This window comes from Columba livia, chromosome 2, assembly GCF_036013475.1.
Source record: "Columba livia isolate bColLiv1 breed racing homer chromosome 2, bColLiv1.pat.W.v2, whole genome shotgun sequence".
In the NCBI taxonomy this organism is placed as follows: domain Eukaryota; kingdom Metazoa; phylum Chordata; class Aves; order Columbiformes; family Columbidae; genus Columba; species Columba livia.
The window spans coordinates 124,355,468-124,378,677 of NC_088603.1; the positions used below are offsets into that span (position 1 = coordinate 124,355,468).

At 36.7% G+C, this 23,210-nt stretch overlaps 1 protein-coding gene across 10 annotated transcripts in view; it reads right to left on the reverse strand.

The window, feature by feature from the left end:
* ASPH (aspartate beta-hydroxylase) overlaps positions 1-23,210 on the reverse strand; it is a 111,744-nt gene that overhangs the window by 39,917 nt on the left and 48,617 nt on the right. For all 10 annotated transcript variants that reach the window (XM_065053634.1, XM_065053641.1, XM_065053636.1 and 7 more), the window contains 4 exons: positions 22,501-22,545; positions 21,042-21,092; positions 20,021-20,065; positions 10,262-10,303 (listed from right to left, as the gene is read on the reverse strand). In XM_065053634.1, coding sequence (XP_064909706.1) covers positions 10,262-10,303; positions 20,021-20,065; positions 21,042-21,092; positions 22,501-22,545 — 183 coding nt within the window. The remainder of the gene's footprint in view (positions 1-10,261; positions 10,304-20,020; positions 20,066-21,041; positions 21,093-22,500; positions 22,546-23,210) is intronic.

Here is a 23,210-nt window from a genome sequence, read left to right on the forward strand (position 1 = left end):
TTATGGCATTTTCATGTAGTTAATGATGATAATGATTAAGGGGTACAGCACTGCCTCTGTTCCAAGTGTTCATACCCCTTGAATCCAGCAAAACTCACAGAACCAGCTCTCATCATGAGAGCAACAGTTCCTCCACCCCAGACCGTAAGTCCGCAGGGACTGACCAGTATGGTCAGAAGTTTCTGACATAGCATCACTGGGCCTGAAAAGAACAATCCATAACATGCAAAAGGTTTGGTGGGTTTTGTGGGTTATTTTTTTTTCCTTTTCTAAAAATACACCAGCTCAGTTTTTCAAGAAACCATTGCTATTTCTACGGCTTGGCTTGCTCCGCATTAGGTATGGATGAACCCAGAAGTTAATTAGCCCAAGGAACCAATAAAATCAAGTGTCCCTGAGGACTTTTTAGGTTGGTTGAGCTCACAGCTGCTACTTGAAACTGTCATTTGTTGTTAACAGGAAAACTGAGGCATATCAGTTGTGCTGCGAACATGATCTGGGGACCTTCCAGGTGGACATCACCACCACACACTTGGTTTCTTCCTTTTCTCTAAGTAGAAGGCTGTACATAAAAGAAACTATGTAAATCACGACTGAAATGTCAATTCTCAGTTCTTGCAGCATGAATGAAAATATTTATTTAAGTCTGGCCAGTTACGAAGAAACTGTGCATTCAGTAAGAGAGGACAGGTATTTGTCAGCTTTCTAACTTTCAGTGTTCATGGAAAGACAGACAGTTGTTTGTTCTTCTCAGACTCAGTAAGGCAAAGGAAAGCAGCTTTCCCACCCATCAGGGAACTCTTACTGCCTGTGGGACACTGTTTCCCTAATTCCTTTGACATTACGAGGAGATGAGACAGAAACAGTTCAGAACAAAAACTGAATGAAAATCTTACAAGTCTATGGCACAAAGAGGTGACACCTTTCCCTTCATATCTGACTCCAGTGATGTGTTGGAAGAACCTTTCTGGCACCCTCCATTACAAAATTACAAGTATTATCTTCTCATTTTCAGTACAATTATATATCAGCTCTTAGACCAGCAGGAGATCAATAAGGAAAGCTGGAAAGGAGCTGTTAACATAAATATTATTCAGCTGCTAGGCACCAATATAATGCAGCAAACATTACATAATAAGCAATCATTTTCAGCTCCCATTCTACTCCTATGTTAAAGGATTCACCAGGGAGCTTTCAGTGTAACCATCGAGCATTCCTCTGTATTAACCAGGTAGCCTGCTATATCCCTGCAGGGGTATTTTAATAAATCATCCATTGCATCTTTCTAGTGTAATAATCTTTTAGCAGATGTGACCCAATATATTAAATTCAATGTTACAAAGAAGTTAATTTTTCTGTTTTCACAGGAAAAAAACATGTAATTTTTTGTCAATGACTTACAGACTTCACCACATAGCTGAAGTAATACCTGATCACACAACTGCTAGGCTGATTTGTAGTCCAAATCTGTTTAAAATGGTAATAATTCTTTTCTATATCATACTATGGTCTTGTAGGAATAATACTGAAGATTTGCAGTAATGGCATTGGATATAAGGATAGGATTTCTATCTAGAATTGCTGCCACAGGATTTCTGAGGACTCCCCCAAAGAAAAGTTTACACTGTCAAAGCAGCAAGCTAGGAAGAAGTCTTACAAGAAACTCCATACTACTTCTTTTTGTTGGGTTCTTAGGCATCCATCTTCTACCACACACTTGTGCTCATGCCCTTCTTCAAGAATGTTTTCCCCTAAACTCCCTTGCCCCAAATCCCTGTTACTGACCATCTACTGCTACTCTCCATCTCAGCTGCTTATTTCAGAAAATTATTTAGGGCTGTAAGGAGTCAGGCGAGTGACTCAAGGAAAGATGACAGCAAGCAACAAACCCCCTCTGCTGTCACAGAATTACGTGTGCCCCATACCAAATGGTGCTAACGGAGCATTAAGTATCACTTTCTGTGAAACACCTCACCTCTTTCTACACATGATGCAGTGCTGTGCTAATTACCTGCAAACTATTACAGCCTGAACAAAAGGCAATATAACTGCCTCGCTCAGCAGCAATATCTGACAGCACAGCTTTTTGCTCTGTAGCTAAAAGTCCATTAATTTAGTCATCAATTGAGAATGTCACCTATGCAGTGACAACTTAAAATTAAGGCAACTAAATTTAGGTTTTTCTATGCAGACACTTAAACCCTGCTGTAACTCTTAGAAATCTAATCACTACAGTCAATGAAGCCTACAGTCAAAAAGCGAGTTCAGCATGAAGTTAACGCCTCCTAGGTGGCCAGCTGAAGGCTTCACTGACTGCATACGTGACCACTGTATACAATGCAGTTTGGACACCACACCAGCACATGCAGCCACATACACATGTCCTATCTGGAACCGAGTCCCATCCAGGCTGTTCTCCTCACTTGTTTACTTTACTCTTAGATGTTTAACTCTTACTCCTGCAGGCCGTTTGAACCATCAGAACAGTCCATTCCTTCCTTTCAGGACCTGATCTCACAGAAAGTTTCAGAGCTGTGAAGGAACAGCATCAGAGGAAATCCTGCTCAGGTCTAAACCTGCAGAATATGCCACCTGATTTGAGACAAGTGGAGATAACAGCAGCAAAAAGGGACTCGGCAGGGAATGGATACTGAAATTTAGTGGCCAAATGTTTCTTCACTGATTATTAGCCACCATGTGCATCATGGTGAACTAGTGGGTGAACCAATGTTTTGTAGCCATTAATACTACATGCTCTTGCAAACAAAAAGACAAACTAAGTTTGCAAAAAAAGCTTTTTCTTTTTGTTTTGTTTAAACACTGGGAAAAATTGAAGAAATCAGTGCAAAGTACATCTTGCGAGGCTACTGAATCTCTTCCTTGAAGCCTTCCAAAGTCGGTTTACAGAAAGGCATTTATAAAATGAGTTTTCCCAATGCAAAATTTGATCTCGGTACAACTTTAGAAAAGCTGTAAGTGAGAAAACAGTGCCTTGTGTTAAAAAGTAATCTCAATTACTGGTACTATTTTTAGCTTTTTCTGTAAAAAAAAAAAAAAAAAAAGGCTGATAAAACTAATAAAAATTACTTCTGAAAATCTTCATCTGAAGCAGATCTATCTTTTTCTAAGTAACTGTCCAGACAAACAGCATCATACAAATAATTTTGCAACTTCTGTGTTGATTTTATTCACAGAATTATAATACAAGTATAATTTCTTGATACTTTACCACTTCTAAGGCAAAAAGCTACCTAAAGAAATAATAATCAAGGAATTAAACTTTTCTAGAATTTCTAGAGTAATGTCCTCAAATGATGAAATGTCTGTATGGTCCTCTGTAACTGGGCAGAACACGAGGCATGAAATTGGTGTAAAAGGCCAAGTAAGCCAATTATGTTAATGTGGTAAGTGCATCCAAACCGATTACATGAAATAACAACGAAAAAAACATATTAAAAAAAAGTTCTGACCAATGTATGGCAAAAAAACCCCATTACATCTGACCATAAGTCCAAAGCAACAGAGAACAAATTGGTGGAAATATCTCAGAAATTATTGGTAATAATACTTCATGAAATAACAACGAAAAAAACATATTAAAAAAAAGTTCTGACCAATGTATGGCAAAAAAACCCCATTACATCTGACCATAAGTCCAAAGCAACAGAGAACAAATTGGTGGAAATATCTCAGAAATTATTGGTAATAATACTTCTGTAATGAAGTAAATGAATCTTCTCTAGCCTCCACAGAAGAAGAAATACGAACAAAAAAGTCAGCTCTCCATTTTACATTTTAATCTGCAATACAAAACAATCAGCCATGCTAAGGAAAACCTCATTCTCCCACAAGAGTGAACACTGCTGACCTGACTGATTAGACATCAGCCTGATACCTCAAAACACTTACTACTTCCTTAGCCAGAAGTGTACAAAAATATTGAATACTATCATAATCTTTCATGATTAATACGGGGTTTTTTTAATCCTGAAGATACATCATGCACTTGGCATTTTAACAGATAGCAAATTACTTTTAAGTGGTTCTGTGATATTGTCTACAGTAGGTATGTCAAACTCATTTTCACCGGGGGCCACATCAGCCTCCCAGTTGCCTTCAAAGGGCCAGATGTAATTTTGGGACTGGATAAATGTAACTACTCCTTCATTTATCCAGTCGTAAAATTACATTGGGCTCTTTTGAAGGCAACTGGGAGGCTGATGTGGCCCCCGGTGAAAATGAGTTTGACACCCCGGTCTACACTGTAAAGGTTTCTATCAGTTGTGTTCTCAAAAGATCATTTAAAGTATGAGGTACCTTCAGCACAACACACGGCATTAATTGTTCTGTCCTTGCTAACATACTCTGATCTCTGATCAGAGGACACATGTAGTTTTGTTCTTGAGCAAAGGAAGTAGCAGATAATACCATGCTTATTAAAAATCCCAGAACAATTAGTGTTAGTCTCCAAAAAACAGGAGGCACTTTCATACACATAACACAAATTGTGTCCCAATCCTGTGCCCTGTAAAAAGTTGGGAATAGACCATTCTACAATTCTGTGATTTCATTCTGACATGATAGATGTGAGGAAGAAGGACACCACAAACAGTGAGCTTGTCAGCTTATGTGCAACTGTGGCCATGAAGAAACCTCAGCTGGGACTGGCTCAGGAAGTTTTTCACCACTCTTTTCTCCTCTTCCCCCATCTTTTGCTCTCAGTATTAACTATTTCCTTTCCTAGGCCCTCTGCTCCCTCTCTTACATCCAGAGCCTGGGAGCAGTGTTGGAGCGGGAGGGCAGGCCTACCCATGGCACTGGAGCTGGCACCTCGGACCTCTCCTGTGCACCGATAGTGATGACTAACCTCCTGCTTGGTCTGACTGGGAGGCCTGGGAGGAAGGGTGCCTTCCGCATAGGCTAAACTGTCTTGCTTTAATGTTTGGAAACTAATGCTGTAGGATTCATAGTCAATGGAGAGGAGCAGTAGCCTCCTCTGTGACTATGAGAGTCACAGACACCAGGAAAAGGTTCTTCACTCAGAGGGTGGTGGACACTGGAACAGGCTCCCCAGGGAGGTGTCACGGCCCCAAGCCTGACAGTGTTCAAGAAGAGATTGGACGACACCCTCAGACACATGGTGTGAACTGTGGGGTTGTCATATTCAGGGACAGGAGTTGGACTCGATGATCCTTGTGGGTCCCTTCTAACTCGGGACATTCTATCATTCTATGATTCTCTATCTTGCATCTACTGCCACTGGCACGCAAAACAGAAAGCAGTGAGGACTCTGCCTTTTAGTTAATTGCTTTCTAAGGCATAAGGATACAAGACAAATGATGGTCTTCACAGCTGCCTTGAGAACACATGGTCCTGTGTTTTTGAACAGAAAACTACACTGGAACAATCCAGCTGCACTGACTGTATGTTGTGCTTTCTGTTAGCAGAGAAACTTTATTTAAGTTTTAAATAAAAGCTATAACTATATGACTGTAGAGCTTATAACTGTATAATGACGTCTCCTTATTTGTCTCCCTTGTTGACAGAAATAGACAAGTGGGTGGTGCCACCTCTAAATCTAATAGAAAATAAAAACCTCCTCATGTGATGCAGTCTCACAGTTACTCCTCCTCCCACTTCTCCATCTTAAACTGTCAGGATCTAAGGAAGCAATTTCCAGGGAGCCATAGGCTTTGTCTTCTAAACACCCTTCTAAGCCCTGCTGTGATACAAATTCAGTAAAAATGTCTTTGGCAACTTGTGGATGGGCGCCTTGAAAGACAGTAATAAGTAGATACCAATGATCAAGGTCTGTAGAAGTTTTCCAATGAATTTTGTGACCTTCTGTTTTACTAATTCCCCCTGCCCCCTCCCCTCACTGCAGCCTTCCCAGCTCCATTTCTCAAGTTCCAGTTATGGTCTGAAAAACATCCCTACACATTAGCAGACCAACTGCTTTTACCCAGAATTCAAAATTTGCTCAAATAATTCTCCTTCCTCTTCATACTAGCCCCATATCATTACCCAAATTAGTTTTTGAAATTGTGCTGCCTCTCAGTGGGCACCTCAATGGGAATTTGATGATGATTAAAACCTCCTGTCATCATCCTGTTGCTTGGGAAGCTCATTAGGTGAGATACAGATAGAGTAAGTGATCCACTTGTTTTATGGGCTTCTATAAATGATAACTTGGAAGGTTTAAAAACAACTACCTGCATCTAGACAATTTAAAGCCAGTAGCACTACAATAATTAAAAGATCTTTCCAAACTGTACTGGTAGAACTGACAAAACCTCTATAATCAACTTATCTGAGGAAGCAATCAGATAATAAAAAACTGAGGCATTTTAGGGACTAATAAAGCTGTGGAATCTAATGACTGTAACAAATCTTTAGCTGCAGTAATTCCTGAACAATTTCCCTTGCAGTAAAAAAGTATTCTACAGGGTTTTCTGTCTGAAATTACTATTGGCTGGTTAGATCCTGATCATAAGAAACAACTGCAGAATGATAATTTTATTTTTGTCATGTTATTTCCATCATTCACCTCTTCCTCTCATCATGAACACTTTTGGCTTCATTCAAAGGCTAGAACCAAGCAACCCTTTGACGAGACCAAAAATAAACGTCTTCATTGACTTTCTGTACAAAAATACACACTGATCTTCTAACGCCCGACACATTTCACTCTGCATGGTGTTATGCAGCAGTTTTAGACTTTGAAAACTACACTTCTATGAAGTACGACATTCGTCATTCTGCCCACAGCTCATATTTGATGCAGGCTACAATTAAATATAGAAGTAAATCAATAAGTACTATTTATATCATTAAAAATTGAGCTTGTAAGGGTGGAACTCAGGCCACCCAACTTGAGGTGAGCTAAGCATGGAAGCTCTTTCTACAGCCAGTGGAGCTCTGGTCAAGGTTCTCAATGGAATTTAGGTGACACCTCATATACAGCAAAAAACTACATTTAGCTTCCATAGCTTATACAGGTTAGATCTCTACTAGTACCACAGTGGAATCCTACATATCTTGCTCAACAATAAATACCAAGAGTAAACTGAGGCAAATGTTGACCCTGGTATCAGAGTGACACTTGCAGGGCCACTAGTGGAATGACATTATCCTAAACCTGGCTTACAACTACCTCTGTCCCTGATGCAACAGAACTGAGTGCTCCAACCAAATGGTACTCATTTTCACTTTCATGTTTTACCAGTTTTGAAAAGTAAAAAATATTATCGTAATTACCTATGCTGATGTTCACTGTGTGTAAGCAAAATGTTCATTACAGCAAATTAATTGTTGTTTTTATATCCATTCTTCACCAATATAAATGAATATTCAACATGTGCTAATATAAGCCAAAGTAGAAAAATGAAGCTCCTTACTTAAATTTAAATTCTGTTAGCCTATGTGATCAAAATCAAGTAAAACCACCTCATACAGAAAGACATCCTATGGATGTGGTGTGTATGACCTGGATTGCACTAATTGTGAAAAATTTTGAAGAATTATTTCTCAGATGTTACCTGAAACATCCATCCTATTTAAATTACTTAAGTATAAAGTCTGATCACATTCTTACACAGAAGACAAAAAAATCCTTCTCAATTAAATATAAGAAAGAAAACCTGAAGTAACAATACATTCCAAACTAGATTGATTTAGTTTTTGTTTCTTTAGAGAGTTTCCTGAGGAGTTTCTGTTAATACAGAAGAGGTTTTGGTGAAACTTTTAATAAACTCAACTAAATATTACTAAAAACTGAAATCTACAGAATTTGAGACATTTTGCTAACAAAGTACTATGAAGACTGCGGCAGTGAAAAATGTTAATGTTGTAAGATCCACTCAAAACTGTAAACAGTTTCCGCACAGAGGCTTTTTGGAGCTTTTAGGTCCGAATGTCTGAAAAACAGAGACTTGCACATACATCTCTGTGCACTGTCAGAATCATAAGCAATCCCTAAATCCAAGGCAAACATGGCTTTTCAAACTCCCAGCTCCTTAGATTTCTGAGCTTTCTACATATACCAGACAGTCCTAGTACAGTATTTTTAAAAATACATAGCGCATCAATTTATTGCTGCATCTGATAAGGGTAATTTAAAATAAACCAATTCAATAGTACTATAAGTCACTTTCTATGCCTTCAATATCTATTGCTGGACACTTTTATTGAAAGAGAAAATTTGAACAGTTCCAATGATGAAAACAAACAGTTCAACAAAATGCAACTTGTATGAAAACCACACAAGCAGTTTAGCTATAGACAAGTTTCATAAAAAATGCAGGGTTTTTTTTCCATATAGGATGTAACATTTTATCAATTTAACCTGAAAGACAAATCTCACCCTTTTTCCAATTTATAGAAGTCCTGTAATCTGCAATAGCAGGACGCAGCAGAAGCATTTGTTTAACTGCTCAGTGACTAAAAAGGAATAAAAAACACACAGCACTTTGGGTGCAAAAGGAAATTGGCTCCACCACTTTCAAGTCCTAAGCTTGTCTTAACAGTTCTGGTAAATAAAGTTGCACAACAGTAAACCTGTACATTTTTGTTTTCTTAAAGAAGCTAGTATTTTTACCTATGAATGCTTTTTATCCATACTGGATGTTCAAACAGGTCACTCAATGGTAGATTTTTTCTATTAAGTATGTAAGCCCAGTACAGTAAGGTATTTCCTGCCAAATCTATCCTTTTTATAAATAGCAATATGGATATAATTGCCTTGCTTTCCAAGGAAACTGGCCAACGATATATTTACTTTTTAAAATGTAATGCTTACATTTGATATATTGAATATTCAAATAAAATATTTTTAAAGTTTGCCAGTCATAGAAACTTATAGTTAAAATACAAATATAAGAAAAAATAAACCTTATCAAAAGATCATTAAATTAGCATTGCTAAGTACTCCAATAGAAAATAATAGCCACATAGACAAATGGGAACAAAGAATGAAAAAGGAGCAGAAGTCGCCAGCAGAGTCACTGAAACCCTTTTCCTCCATCTGGAAGTTGTGATGGAGCTACCTCGGGCAGGCACTATTCTGTAGGTCATACCCAAGTGAGAACGATGCAGGCCCAGGTATGGAGGGTTTTGTGTACTGACCACTAGAATGATGTGTCTGGGCCAGGTACAAACTGGGATCCCAGTGAAGGAGGCTGGGCAACCTTGATCCAGTGACAGGGAATGCATGGGACCAGCACCAGTGTCAGCCCAGGGAGGAGAGACTCACTGTGCTCTTCACAAAACCTTCCTTCTTCTCCACCAAACTTGCCTCTCTGTGTTCCTGTTGGAGAGGGTCCAGAGGAGGCCATAAAAATGATCAGAGGGCTGGAACACCTCTCCTGTGAGGACAGGCTGAGAGAGTTGGGTTTGTTCAGCCTGGAGAAGGCTCTGTGGAGACCTTATTGTGGCCTTTTTGTACTTAAAAGGAGCCTATGAGAAAGATGGGGACAGACTTTTTAGCAGGGCCTTTTGTGACAGGACAAAGGTTAATGGTTGTAAACTAAAATAGGGGAGATCCAGGCTACAAATGAGGAAGAAATTTTTTACAATGAGGGTGGCAAAACACTGGCCCAGGTTGCCCAGAGAGGTGGTAGATGCCCCATCCCTGGAGACATTCAAGGCCAGACTGGATGGGTCTCTGAGCAACCTGATCTAGTTGAAGATGTCCCTGCTCATTGCAGAGGGGTTGGTCTAGATGACCTTTGAAGGCCCCTTTTGACCCAAACTACACTATGACTCTACCCAAACTAAGCCAGACAGAAATCCTTACTGGGTAAACACTGTAGCTGACCAAGACTGATTTTAGTAACACCTTCTCCCCAAGCTCACCGCAGCAGGCCATGCCCAGCCCCCCTGTTGGGGCAGTACTGAACCCAGCTTTTGGGGCTGGGCAGGCCAGGGTGCTTCTTGACCACAGACACTGCGGGAGTTGGGTGAAGCCGTGACCTCCAGAGTCCTGCACTCAGAGTACAACACTGAGCATTCTGCTCCTGAGACAGCAGAAGTTTTTCACAGCAATCTGTGACCACAAAAGAGGGGAATATAGTTATCAACTTTGGGAACGCCTGTGTGTTTACTTACAAAAGCAGATGCACTCTAGATGCTTATTCAATTGTGGTTTATCTATATAGGATGTGCAGGAGCTAAAATTCAATACTATTTAATCCAATTTAAATCAGTCCTCCCAGAAAGCAGACTTTTGAATTTCAGAAGAACAGAATGTTACTTTCAGACTTACCTTTTTCTGCTTTGTCTTCTTCAATTTCTTTTTCACTTTTCCCTAGAATATTAAAAATACAATTTCAATGAAAGAAACTTGTTAAAAATATAGGATTAGAAAGAGATACAATAAAATTAGAGCTTATACTCAAAACATAATTGGGCCAACAGGACTTTTTTGTTTCACTTTTTAAAGGAACTATAGATTGCTGTCTGAACTGTAGTTACATAAAAGGCTCTCTCTGCGGTTGCTTCTAATATTACATAATTGGTTCTGCCACAAAACATTTAATAAGCTTTCCCCTTTAGATATTTGGTAGGTTTTAGTGATCTACCTATGATGCAAGCTATTTTTCAAGAAAAACAATGTTCACTAATTTAACACTTAGCTTAACATATATAGTTGATTAAAGTGTAAAAAAAAATGAAAATCAGTTGGGATTTGTCTCATTTTCAGAAGTGACTTGAGCACTTGGAAGCTTCTGTCTTACTTCAACTTTTTAAATAATTTAACCCAGCTGTTTTGTAAACATCTAAAATGTACAGATAAATTTTATAAGAGCACACAAGAGCCTGTAGCAAAAATCAAATGACACACTGTACCAAAATAATGTATATCATGAAGGTGGTAAATAAAGAAACAGGCTCGTCTTCTCCCCTTTTTTTCCCCCTAAACACTTTTTGATCCTGCCCTACTCTATAATATTTAAAGCATCTTGCCTCCCAATTCTTAATCATCTCTCTGTTTCCAATTTCATCCCAATAAACTTCCAATATTTCCTCCCAGTGAAATTAATATTTAATAGATAATACTTAAAAGAGGTCAGTTGGCTTTTTAGTTACAGTTATTTTCCTCTCTAACATAAGCTCTTTAACTTTGATGTATTCTTTTATACATATATATATATATATATATAAAAGATTTTATTTAATTTCTAAGTCAGAGACATCTTGTCAGAATACTCAGTGTTCACCATTTTCTAAACTGACTGCTCAGAAGCATTATATTGTCAATAAAATAAACCATGCAACAATACTGAAAAACATTTATTTTTTTCATGGAGAAACTGGGTTATGCACACACATGAAGTCAAACTATTTCACATTCTAATTTCACCCTTTACTACAAGCTGACTACTGCTATTATTCTACAGAAAGTGCAGGCAGTACAACTCAATTTTTTCTATTCAACACAAGACAGAATGAGTGTTAACTCGATTACTGATATGGTAAATTAAAGAAATATGGTCACATTTAAAGTACTTCACCTCTTCATAAAATCCAGACTGTCAATTAAACTGAAATAAATTACAAAAAAGGTCTATAGAGAATCAGTTATGTACTACTGCATAACTTGGAGAAGGAGTATTATTACCAAAACAGTATATTAATGAAAGCATTGTTCAGTATGTGCTAAAATACTGGCCTTTTAATTTTTTTGCGCCTACCGCACAACAAACAAAACGGTTACGTCCATCTGTATGTCACCAGAAATACTGTATTTTTAAAAAAAGCAACAATGCAGCTCCAGATGAGAGACAGAACAGTTATATACTCATATTACTTTTATTTTTACCAGCTCAAAGCACATGAAGAGTTCATTACAGAATAGTAAACCATGGTACAGCACGCTACCAAGCCACTCATTTTCCCTGTATCTTTCCTTTTTCAGCAACACTGATATACCTGACCTCTTCTCTCTAATCCCCTCAGGTCACTCAGCGACCCTATTCCACCCATCTTGGACACTCATGTTATTTCCACAGCTTCTTTTCCATCGCAGGAAGAACAAGGTACAAGTTCATGATTCCAAAGCTTGCTCCTGTCTCCCTCTTCTTGTCCAGGCTTCACAGTCCTTTATGGCTCATGCAACATACAACCTACAGTTCCCTATAGCTGTTTGTGTACTAGGATCAACTCTCCAAGTTCTCTCTCAGGCATTTTTCAACCTGTATTCTGCTAAATTAGCTGCCAGTGATTTCACCAAAGCCCCTATAATGATCTTTAGATACTCCAGCTTCTCCTTCTAGCCTGCCACTTCTGAAATTCATCACAACTTGAGCTTGGTAGCTCCAAAGACCTTGTTCCTCTCAGCTCTCACCATAATAAACTCAGAATTCGCTTCAGCATCATATTCAGCACATATCACTTCATTCCCTCCATACTGATCCCCCACCTTTTTTTGGTGCAAATAGTTGTAATTATGCTATTTGTAAAAAGATTTAAAAGCATGCTGTCTCAAAGACAGGGATATGATAGTAAATCTTGAGACTATTTTATCATCACCTTACACCAATCATAGCTCAAACAAAAACATTTTCTTAGCTCTTCAAATTACTCGCCTCCTTTACTCAATTTCTCTGTTTCCAGCAAAACAAATCTAGATCAAAATCACAGACAAAACTGTTTTAACCAGTCTCTACAGGCTAGGACTGATATCGCTGCATAACACGCACCAGGTATTCTCAAGAAGGTTTCTACTAGAAATAATACTTATTTAGACAGATTGTAATACGAAATATATTTGTGAGTTCTTGTGACAATGACCCGAGCCACGACTAAAATGTCATTCATACCTTGTAGATTTTACATCAGTCCCAATCAATAATATAAATTTACAATACAATTTGTTATTTATGTAATTTTTGGAACATGTAAAATTACAAAATGATGTTCAGTAAAAACATGACGATTTCCAGTGTCTTTCCAATACCCAATCTTATCCATTTTCTTTACTTCTTAGAAAGAACAGTTCATGATTATGATATCTTTTCCATTACTGAGCACGTGAAAAAGTAACTTAAAATGGTACTAAATTTTCAATACTGAAATAAACCTTTAGTATTCTACTCTTTTTGCTTTATTGGTATTTCTTCCTGTGACTTCCAGAATTGCAACTGAATACAAGATTACACAGATTCACTAAGATATAGCAGAAAACAATGTAGCAATGTAAAACCAGAAAGAAATACGTAATCTTTTGAATTTTTTTAAAACTGTTTATTTATTCATCGGTATTTCATCATAAAAATATGGAGGTGTTTGAAAACTGAAAAGGTCAAAGAAGATTTTTTTTCAAACAGAGACAAAATCCCCTTACTAAACTTCTTATTTAAACTATGGACCATAACCTAGAATATTTCTCTACAAAAGGTAGATATTGTACTTTCTTCACAAATTCACCTTTGTCAAAAGTGATATCTCATCCATTTTAAATTACAAATCAAAATTACGTACCATGGGCAAAATTCAGGCCAAATTGGTTGCAGGATAGCAAATACTCCAAAAGAAGCAGCATAATATAGTTATGGAAGACACAGATAGTAGAGTAATGCCCATTTCCTTCACATAATGCCACCCAGAACTAAAAATTACTTCAATTTGCTATATTTCTAGCTCTTTGTAAATAATACTTTCAAATATATTTTAGACATTCAAAATTATTACTTTGAAAAATAACAATATTAATTAGTGGCTGAGGCAAATAGTTATTCTCATATTTAATATATACCACATTTTGGAAAAAATAATGACACTAGAAAGACAAAGTTATTCTTCTGTGTTTTATTGCAGTCAAACATTAAAACAGATTAAATATACATTTTTTTTAATAGTCCTCTTGACCTTGCTCAGCTTGGCATATTTTTGTAAACATGAAGCACGTCAAATCACATAACCAGTTACAAAACACTTAAAATTTGATCACAGCATAATATACTCTCACAGTCCCATAATTCTACAAATAGGCTGCCACTGTTATATAAAAACTCCTCCATTCACCATTCTAAAGTTATTCCTAAGCCTCCTCACAAAATATGGCTTTTTAAAAATTATTGCTCTGGAATTCACAATCACAGGTAATTTTACTAGAATACCCCATCCCAAAGCACATCACAGTCTAAGAGAATTATTGCTTTCCTGAAAAGGCTAAAGAAATCACTTTGGGACATCTATTTTGTTGATCAGATGTAACACTCACTGATGTAAAGCCTTACTGACAACACAAACAAAAAAATGCAAGCACTTCTGATGCCCCTTTCACTATAAACATGAACAACTAAAAACCTGACTTCAAAAGAGTGTTACAGACATTTTAAATCTCCCTGTCAATCAAAAGGCAACCACTGTTAGGGTTACCAAACTGATTTTTTTTCTTAAAAATGTATCTTATTTTATTTCTTCTAAGCTCCCATACCAGGCTTGGCAATTTCCTAAAATTACAGCAATTATTCCTGAGCCAAGAAGGAACACATGCAAAACAGCGAAGAATAAATTCCGTATTCTTAATTGTGGAACAGCAGCACAGAACAGGTAAAAAGTACACCTGTTATATTAAAATTCTAAATCATTCAAAGTCTAAACTCAGACGTACCATTTACAAGAGCATTTATGATTGTAGGTCTTACATTTTGACACCGTATTTTTCCTAAGGTTGAATTTCCAAAGTGTTTAAAAAAAATTTGCAAGTCACGTATTTATGCAAATTTGACTTTTAAAATCATTCACTGAATATAAAACTTCCTAAATCCAGCTTTGAGATTATTACAATGGTAGGTAAACTAGAAGAATTTTACTCAACTCAATTCCAGCAACTCAGTTTTGTTACAATCTATACTAACTGCCTGCCAGGCTATTATGTACTTTCTAGACTTTCTTGCTTTAAAAACCAAAAGCACATAAATAAAAAGTTCTAATTCACACATAAAGGGTTTCTGAAAAAAAGTGATTTAGTAATCTGCCCTTTTACTAGTATGAATTAAACGTATCCATTTTGTAGCTTTGTTAGACTATTTTAAAAATCACCTGAAATTCATGTAGTGTAACTGTTGACATAACATCAGTGCAAAAACATATAAGTCAAACTTCACAGCAGAGTGTGCGCCTGATTAGTGTTTTCAATAAAACGCAGTTAGGCTGTATGCTATATCCGCAGTTATAAAACATTTAGAAATCCATAATATTATATGTCTTGTTTGACCAAACTGCTCTGTACATACTGTATGAATCCACAACAGAAGATATATATTAAAATCTGAAAAAATGTACTTGCTGCTACATTATAAATAGAATATTAACAATTGCTTGAACAGCACATAGGAAACGCAGCTCAAAGTTGCAACTCTGCCACAAACACAGAAGAAGAATAATGAATTCACTAAACTTGACCAAAAAAAAAGAAAAATCAGACAGGAATGTAAATTAAACATCCAAGTGTTAAAAAAGCTTACTAAAATGACAGTTGGCTACAACCCAGTTACAATATCTTAGTGTTCGCTCCCCAAACCCTGAACTGCTTGGTAATTACATCATAAGATTTATTACAACCATCTGCTCCCCTTTTGTAGCGTATGGTTAGGGCTGGTCCTCCTGATGTAGGGACTTTTCTTTTGAAGCTTTAAGTATCTGAAAAAATAAGGGGAAATCTATATTAAAGGACCAACCAAAACACAACTTACTCTAAAACAAAACAAAAAATCTTAAATGCTAAAAAAACGCAACTTTGTTTCAGACTAGTTGACTTTGCAAAGCTAGCACTTCTAGGAGCTATCATAACGAATATACACAAAGTTGCTGTATAAGGTGGGAAATGTCAACTTTTAAATATTTATCTAAGCAATAAGTTTTTTACTCAGCATATGGCACTTCATTTTCTTTGTAAAGGAAATCTAGGCCATGGCACAAATACATTAATTTTATTTTTTTTTAAAGTCAAGGGCACATACAATTGGAAAATGGGAGTCAGGGAATGAGGAAGGGTCTAAGTTGTAGAGTGGAAACTTCTCTACACACAAGGGATTTCAGCAGTTGGTAAAATAAACGCAGGGTTATAAAAATGTCAAGGACACAAGATTAAAAGGGGAGGTGGGGGCAACAACCCTTAAGTATTTTAAATCTGACCATCACAAGAGGGATCAAAATTCAAATACAGAGAGCAAAGGCATCCCAAAAAAACTTTAATAATGTCTCCCTTAAAATAGGTCTCCAACAAGTACTACTCAATCACAACCGCTGCAATTTACGTGCCACTGTAAAACGGGATTAGCCAAAAACCCTAAACTATTAATATTTCAAGGTGGCCTACCATACCACTCAAGTGCACTAGTTTAAAAAACAGAGACTATAACTAATGAAAATAGCTTACTGCTGGAAAGCAATATTGATATAATTTTACATGTAAACTTAAACTGGAAAACATTACATACAGATACCTAAAGATGCAGTGGTCTAGTAATTATTTTGTGTGTGATACGTCCTGAAGTCAGAAAAAAAACTCTTGACTTGCACTCCAACACATTCAGATCCCACACCTGAACTCTTTGCTGGCAACATCAGAATGTTCCACACAGTTAAATTCATCCTCTCAACTATCTCCTGTTTTCTTTCCAAAACAAATAAGTTCCTGTGTTTCAAATCAAACAGCTGCTCCTAACCTGATACAAGCTGGTGTCACCATACTTCAAATGAAGTTGCATGAATTTATACTACCTGAGAATAAGGACTCACTAGTGATATTTCTGAATATCTTGTACACTACTTGGAGTCATGTTTACAACATACATACACCTTTAATACATGTTAAAAGTGCATATCTGTATATAGATGTTCTCCATTCAAAACAGAGCTCTTGACTGTCTCTAGTACAATGAACTTCAATATTATTATTGCTGAAATAACAGAAAACACCAGTTTAGTATACCTGTTGAAATGAAATCATATGAGCAAAGGAGAAAAGACCTCTGACAACAACAACAACAAACATACTGAATCCTCCATCATGAATTAAAAGATATTCCTGGTAAATGTTAAAATCACATTTCAAGAGGAAAATGTGAGAATAATGTTGCCTTCAAACTGAAATTTTCACATCCAAAATAAGCAGGTAAAAACACCTAAAAACCCAGTAACTTAATAGCAATAACATTTTTATTCCTGGTCAGTAATTTACTTCTGTCCTGTTTCCGTTCTCAATTTTCAGAGAAACTATTTGAATTCTACTTTATGTGCTGACACAATAAGCTTCTTAAAAAAAGTGATAAACAATGATTCGTCTGCCTTCAAAGTGGTTCCTGCACAACCACATAAATTACTGAAGATTCTTAAGTATCTTGGTATATTGTTGCAGGTTTTGTGCTGATCAAATTCTTTTAATTTTCTATCTCCTAAAGGAAGAAGCACAGACATGGAACTACTTCTAAAAGTTATTTGTGTGTTTAATAACTGACTAGATTTTGATTGATTCTCTCACTTTTTCCTGTGAGGGGGGAAAAACAAAATACTCACTCTTTCCAGTGCTTTATCATTGTTTATTGCCACAAGACATATCAGGACAGAGCTAACATACCCTAAAAGTCTAATCTTGTGGTTTAAAAAGCGTGTTGTGCTAGTTTCAAAAACAACTGAAGGTAAAAAAAAAAAAAAAAAAAAAAAAAAAAAATCTAAAAAAACCCGTTAGAAGTTAAAATCTAAAAAAACCTATTACATATTATTTCATGGTAAAACAAGTTATTTTTTAGGCTAACAATGTTTGAAAACAGGAAGCACAATACAATAAAAGGAGAGTGAACAACTGGGTTCAATTCTGCCACCTTATTTGAAAGTCCACCTGCAATCAAAGGAGCAAACAGCGCTGGTGAGGCCGCACCTCGAATCCTGTGTTCAGTTTTGGGCCCCTCACTACAGGAAAGACATTGAGGTGCTGCAGAGAGTTCAGAGAAGGGCAACGAAGCTGGTGAGGGGCCTGGAGCACAAGTCTGATGAGGAGCAGCTGAGGGAACTGGGGCTGTTTAGCCTGGAGAAAAGGAGGCTGAGGGGAGACCTTATCACTGTCTGCAACTACCTGAGAGGAGGTTGTAGCATGGAGGGTGTTGGCCTCTTCTGCCAAGCCCAAGTGATAGGACGAGAGGAAACAGCCTCAAGTTACACCAGGGGAGGTTTAGATTGGATATGAGGAAAAGCTTATTCATGGAATGGATTGTCAGGCATTGGAACAGACTGCCCAGGGAAGTGGTTGAGTCACCATTCCTTGAGGTATTTAAACCATGTAGATGTGGCACTTAAGGCCATAGTTTAGTGGTGGACTTGGCAGTGCTAGGTTTGCAGCTGGACTTGATGATCTCAAAGATTTTTTTCCAACTCAAATGATTCTATGATTCTAAATGAAATATTAGGAAAACCATCTGTACAATACAAAGACTATATTTTTATTTTGGAGAAGGTAGAAAATTTATTTACTGCTGCAGGACTGAGCCATAAATTACAGCACAAAAAGCAAAAGAAATATGGTCCATGAAAACAAAAATTCAGTATTTCAAGTTAGTACTTGGATTCTGAATTTAGTTTTAAAATAATATATTTACATGAAGAGATTGCCTCAATATCCTCGTATCAATACAACTGACACTATGCTGTCGAATTATCTACTGTTGAAATTTTGCAGTAGTCCTGTAAAGACCTTTTGTTATTTTAACTTTAAGCAGCAACATTTTTCTGAGAGAAAACATCTTTTCTTGCTCTACAGTTCCAACTTAAAGAACAACAAACCAACTGAACATGACCTTTGCTGAACTACTTGCCTGTGCTATCAAAAGTAACCACTGCTTGTCCCTACACTGATTATAAGCTTTGGTTGAAAATATTTCATATTCATTATGAAACAAAACCTTCTTAGATACAGCATCTATTAATGAACATGTATGGCTTCAAACATTTCAATATACTATGCGGCTGTTAAGATAAACAGTTTAGAAAGACCTCACAGAGGGCACAAGTTACATGTTGGTATGAGCATTTCAAATCACCTCAGTTAAGATTCAGCATGTAAAACACAAACTAAACCACGCTTCCAATCTGTACCTGGCAGCTACAAAGGCCTCCTGCATTTTTTTTCCACTTCTCTGGCTACTTCTGGCATGCCCAAGAGTTAAATCCAAGTTTTCATTTCCCACAAGGAAAAGCAAAACTCCGCAGAACTACCTGGGCAACACACCACTTAAGAACTTCCACATATCACAAAGATCAACTAACCCAGAAAGGTGATCAGGCTGCTCAGACCAAAACACATCTCCTGGATTGCAGCTTCTGGGATTTACTGCCCAGAGATACAGCTCAGTGACTCACTCAACACAACTACTTTGTTACAAGAACAAACTAGCAACTTGTAACAATTAACACCAAAAGCAGATGAAATGTAACAATATGCCGTCTTCAGAACCCATGTAGCTACTCTAAATATAGTTTGGCTAAACTCCATGTTACTTCTGCCAGGCAACAAATGGAAGAGCTGGAAGCACTCATGTTCTTAAAATCAACTATGTCAATAAAAATGAGTTGGCATGACAAACAGTCCTATTTCCAGATCGGTGGCCAAAGAGCATGTCACAGTCCAACTCCAACAGATCTGACTGACGCACACAGAACTGACAGCATCACCACCCATCACCAGATACTCTAGAAAGGAAGTACACACATATTTCGAGACCTGAAATTTTTTATTTCCCTTTGCAGCAAAAGTATTCAGCTCTGTCTAAAATAATTAAAAATGAAATTGTAAATTAAAACTGCTCAATTTTATTTGGAACACTTCTGTATAACCCAGTAACTATTACTAGCATTTATCCACTACAAGATAAAAAATATCGATTCAAAACAAGGCAGCAACTTTAAATAACAATAATTATATCCCTTCACTCCTCTCCACAAAGTAATTTCTTCGCAAACTTCCATGTAGCTATAGCTTCATTTGAGGGGGGAAACAAACAAACACTTAAGATTAACTTACCCACTAGATCATCATTTGAATAATCCTCAGCTTGAACAGGCATTTCTGTAAGTCAGAAGTGTACAAACAATTGAAACTGGACTGTTCTCTAAATATTTATAAAAAGCTGCATTTTTCCCCTTATGCTCAAGAGAGTAACCTGCCAAGGCTACTCTGTAATACTGCTTTTGCAGAAGTGGGATGCAAATTTTCCTCAGCTGAATTTTTCCAGGGGAGAGATTGATACTTAAGCAGGCCAATGAGTAAATTGCAGGATTGCATAGTTTCAAAGTTATATTTCAAAATTCTGAAACTATACTGTCTGAATGATCAATCTCCCACAGTTTCACATGCTACTATAGTATGAGCTTAGAAAACATCCAAATATTTATTATGTTCTCAGCTGTAACCATGAAATATTTAACTTCAAAATTCAGTTCTTTTTAATTCCATCTATATGTTCAAATTAGACATGCCACATGTCATCAAGTGCTGTTACTGCTAACAGACTGAAGGTTGCACATGGCTCCCTACTCATGCGTGGAAGGAGTCAGGCTCACCAAAAAAGAATTCATAATAACCATGTGGACAATAAGAAAAATCAAGGAGAGGGAAATGTATTTTCTGACTTGGGAAGTCCATAAATGAAGTGCTCAATGCTGGGGAGACATTTCACTTCATTTCTTACATATAATCCTCTCTCCTGAGTACACACTAGTGACTGGCTGGTGGGAACCTGAGTATAGCAAAGAAATCTCGAGCTTCACATGACCTAATATGGCCATTTTTATTGCTGTAAGATTTTCGGAACTGGGAGAACACTCAGCTTCTAAAATGGAAGAGTGCTCTTTAGGTCATTAAAACATTATAATTAAAAAAGCCGAGATGTTATATTCCAACAGCACAATTAATGTTTGTCTTTAAAAGAAGAAAGCTGCAGAAAAAGTTACAAATGTATTTTTACTGCAGCACAGAATTCTATTATCTCTTTTTTTTAAATTTTTCTTAAATAGCAAACTCATGCAAAAGATAACATACAAACCTGATTCCTCTGGTTCAGTGGCCACATCTTCTGCATGCTTACTTTCTACTGCTACAAAGAAAATAAATGTTGAAAGTTACACACAGAATGTTAATAAGTTTGCTTTTATTCCTCACCAGCAAATGAATTGAACTAGTATTAAAGAAAAAGGAAGACTTGAACTATAAAACAATCAACTAGGTTTCTGCTCTTAAGAGGAGAAAAAAGGTATTGCATGTATTTTATGTCCAAAAGTTGAGCTCCTCTTCATTATTGACTTGCATTGCTATTATGTCCCCACCCAAAGTGATTTTGGTTACAATTGTTATTTGTGTGAACTAATGTTTGTTTCCCCATTCAATTATATTAGAAATACTTTTTAAAATGGAAAACCTAAATAAATACAGGATCAAATCCTACACACTGTGCTCAGACTAGACTGCTTCAGTCATTTTTCTCTAGCCAACTGAATTAACAGTTGAAAAAAACCATTTCTGATATTTTCAGCTTCTCAGAGCAAATCTTCACATTACATTTGACTCATTTAAAATTCCCTGACACCAGCACAACAAACAAAAATGTACAGCTTAATCTTCTTGAATAGTCATGTGAGAATTAACATGCAGCTTTCTTCAAATTGAAACTCTAAGCATTTTGTAAGAACATCATGAAGTTCTCCACTCTGGTGAGACCCCACCTGGAGCCCTGTGTCCTTGGCTCCTGTTAGAGCAGGACCAGAAGAAGGCAACAAAAGTGACCATGGGGCTGGAACACCTCTCCTGTGAAGAAGGGCTGAGACAGCTGGGGTTGTTCAGCTTGGAGAAGAGAAGGCTCCAGGGAGACCTTAGACAAGCCTTCAGGTATATGAAAATGGCTTATAAGAAAGATGAAGAGAGACATTTTACCAAGGCCTATAGTGACAGGACAATGGACAATGGTTTTAAAGAAGGTAGATTTAGATTGGACATAAGGAAGAAATTCTTTTACAGTGGGGGTGGTGAGACACTGGAACAGATTGCCCAGAGAAGTTGTGGATGCCGCATCCCTGGAAGTGTTCAAGGCCAGGGTAGATGAGGCTTTGCAAATGCTGGTCTAGTAGAAGGTGTCCCTGCCTATGGCACTAGATGATTCTATATAGCCTATTTCTCTGCTTCATTTTTTGTTTATTTATATCAACAAATATAAATGGAAGAAAAAAAAAAACAAAACTTTTTCTTTCACAAACTATAAAAACTCATGCTTTTTCATTATCAAAATCTTCAATAATATAATCTATAAGACAAAATACAAAAAGAAATAAGTGCATAGTCAGGTTTTGGGTTTTGTTTGTTTGGTGGTTATTGTTTGTTGTTGCTGTTTTGTTTTGGGTTTTTTAGGTGCTGAGTTTTTTGGGGTTTTTTTGTTTATTTTTTTTCCATTGGATTTCAAAATGCATTTATTTCATCAAAACACTTTAAGATCACAATTACAACATAAATACCTGGTTCTGTGGCTTCATTCATCTCCTCCAGGAGGTACTCAACAGCTACAAAAATATTTAATACAGAACAATAATAAAGTCAAGCCCTCAACTGATGAAACTTAGATACAACACAAAAGAAGATAGCATGCAGACATGTTTCCCTGGGAACACTATATTGCTATAAACAAACAGGAACTTTAAGGAATTTGAGGGGAAAAAAATAAATTCCTTCTTGAATTTTCTTCCCTGTTTCTGTCTAAGCATAACCAGTAACCCACTTTCATCTTTTGCAGCATCAACTACATTAACATCTGCTAGACAAATTAAAAATCAAACTAAAAGAGCCTATACACGTCCACTTTAAAAGCCTTCTTATTTGAATAAACATGCAATTCCCCAGTGGGTCCTACTTTCCTTCCTGAAGGACAACAACTAATTTCAACTTAAATTATGGATTCCACAGAATTCTTTTTTTTCTTTGAATATGGCAAAGATAGGTCGAAAACCTAAATTTATAACTACACAGACGGCAATGTACGTTTTCCATAATTGCCAATATTTTGTGACTGAAGAGCACAAAAATTACATATTTAAAGATATAAAATGCAAGGTTTAACTTTACTAAGCTATTTCTCTGATTTTGAATATTGTTTATATTCCAATAACATTTACGTTAGAGGTATTTTTACTTCAATTACATTTGAAACAAAGATTCTCTAATATGTTTC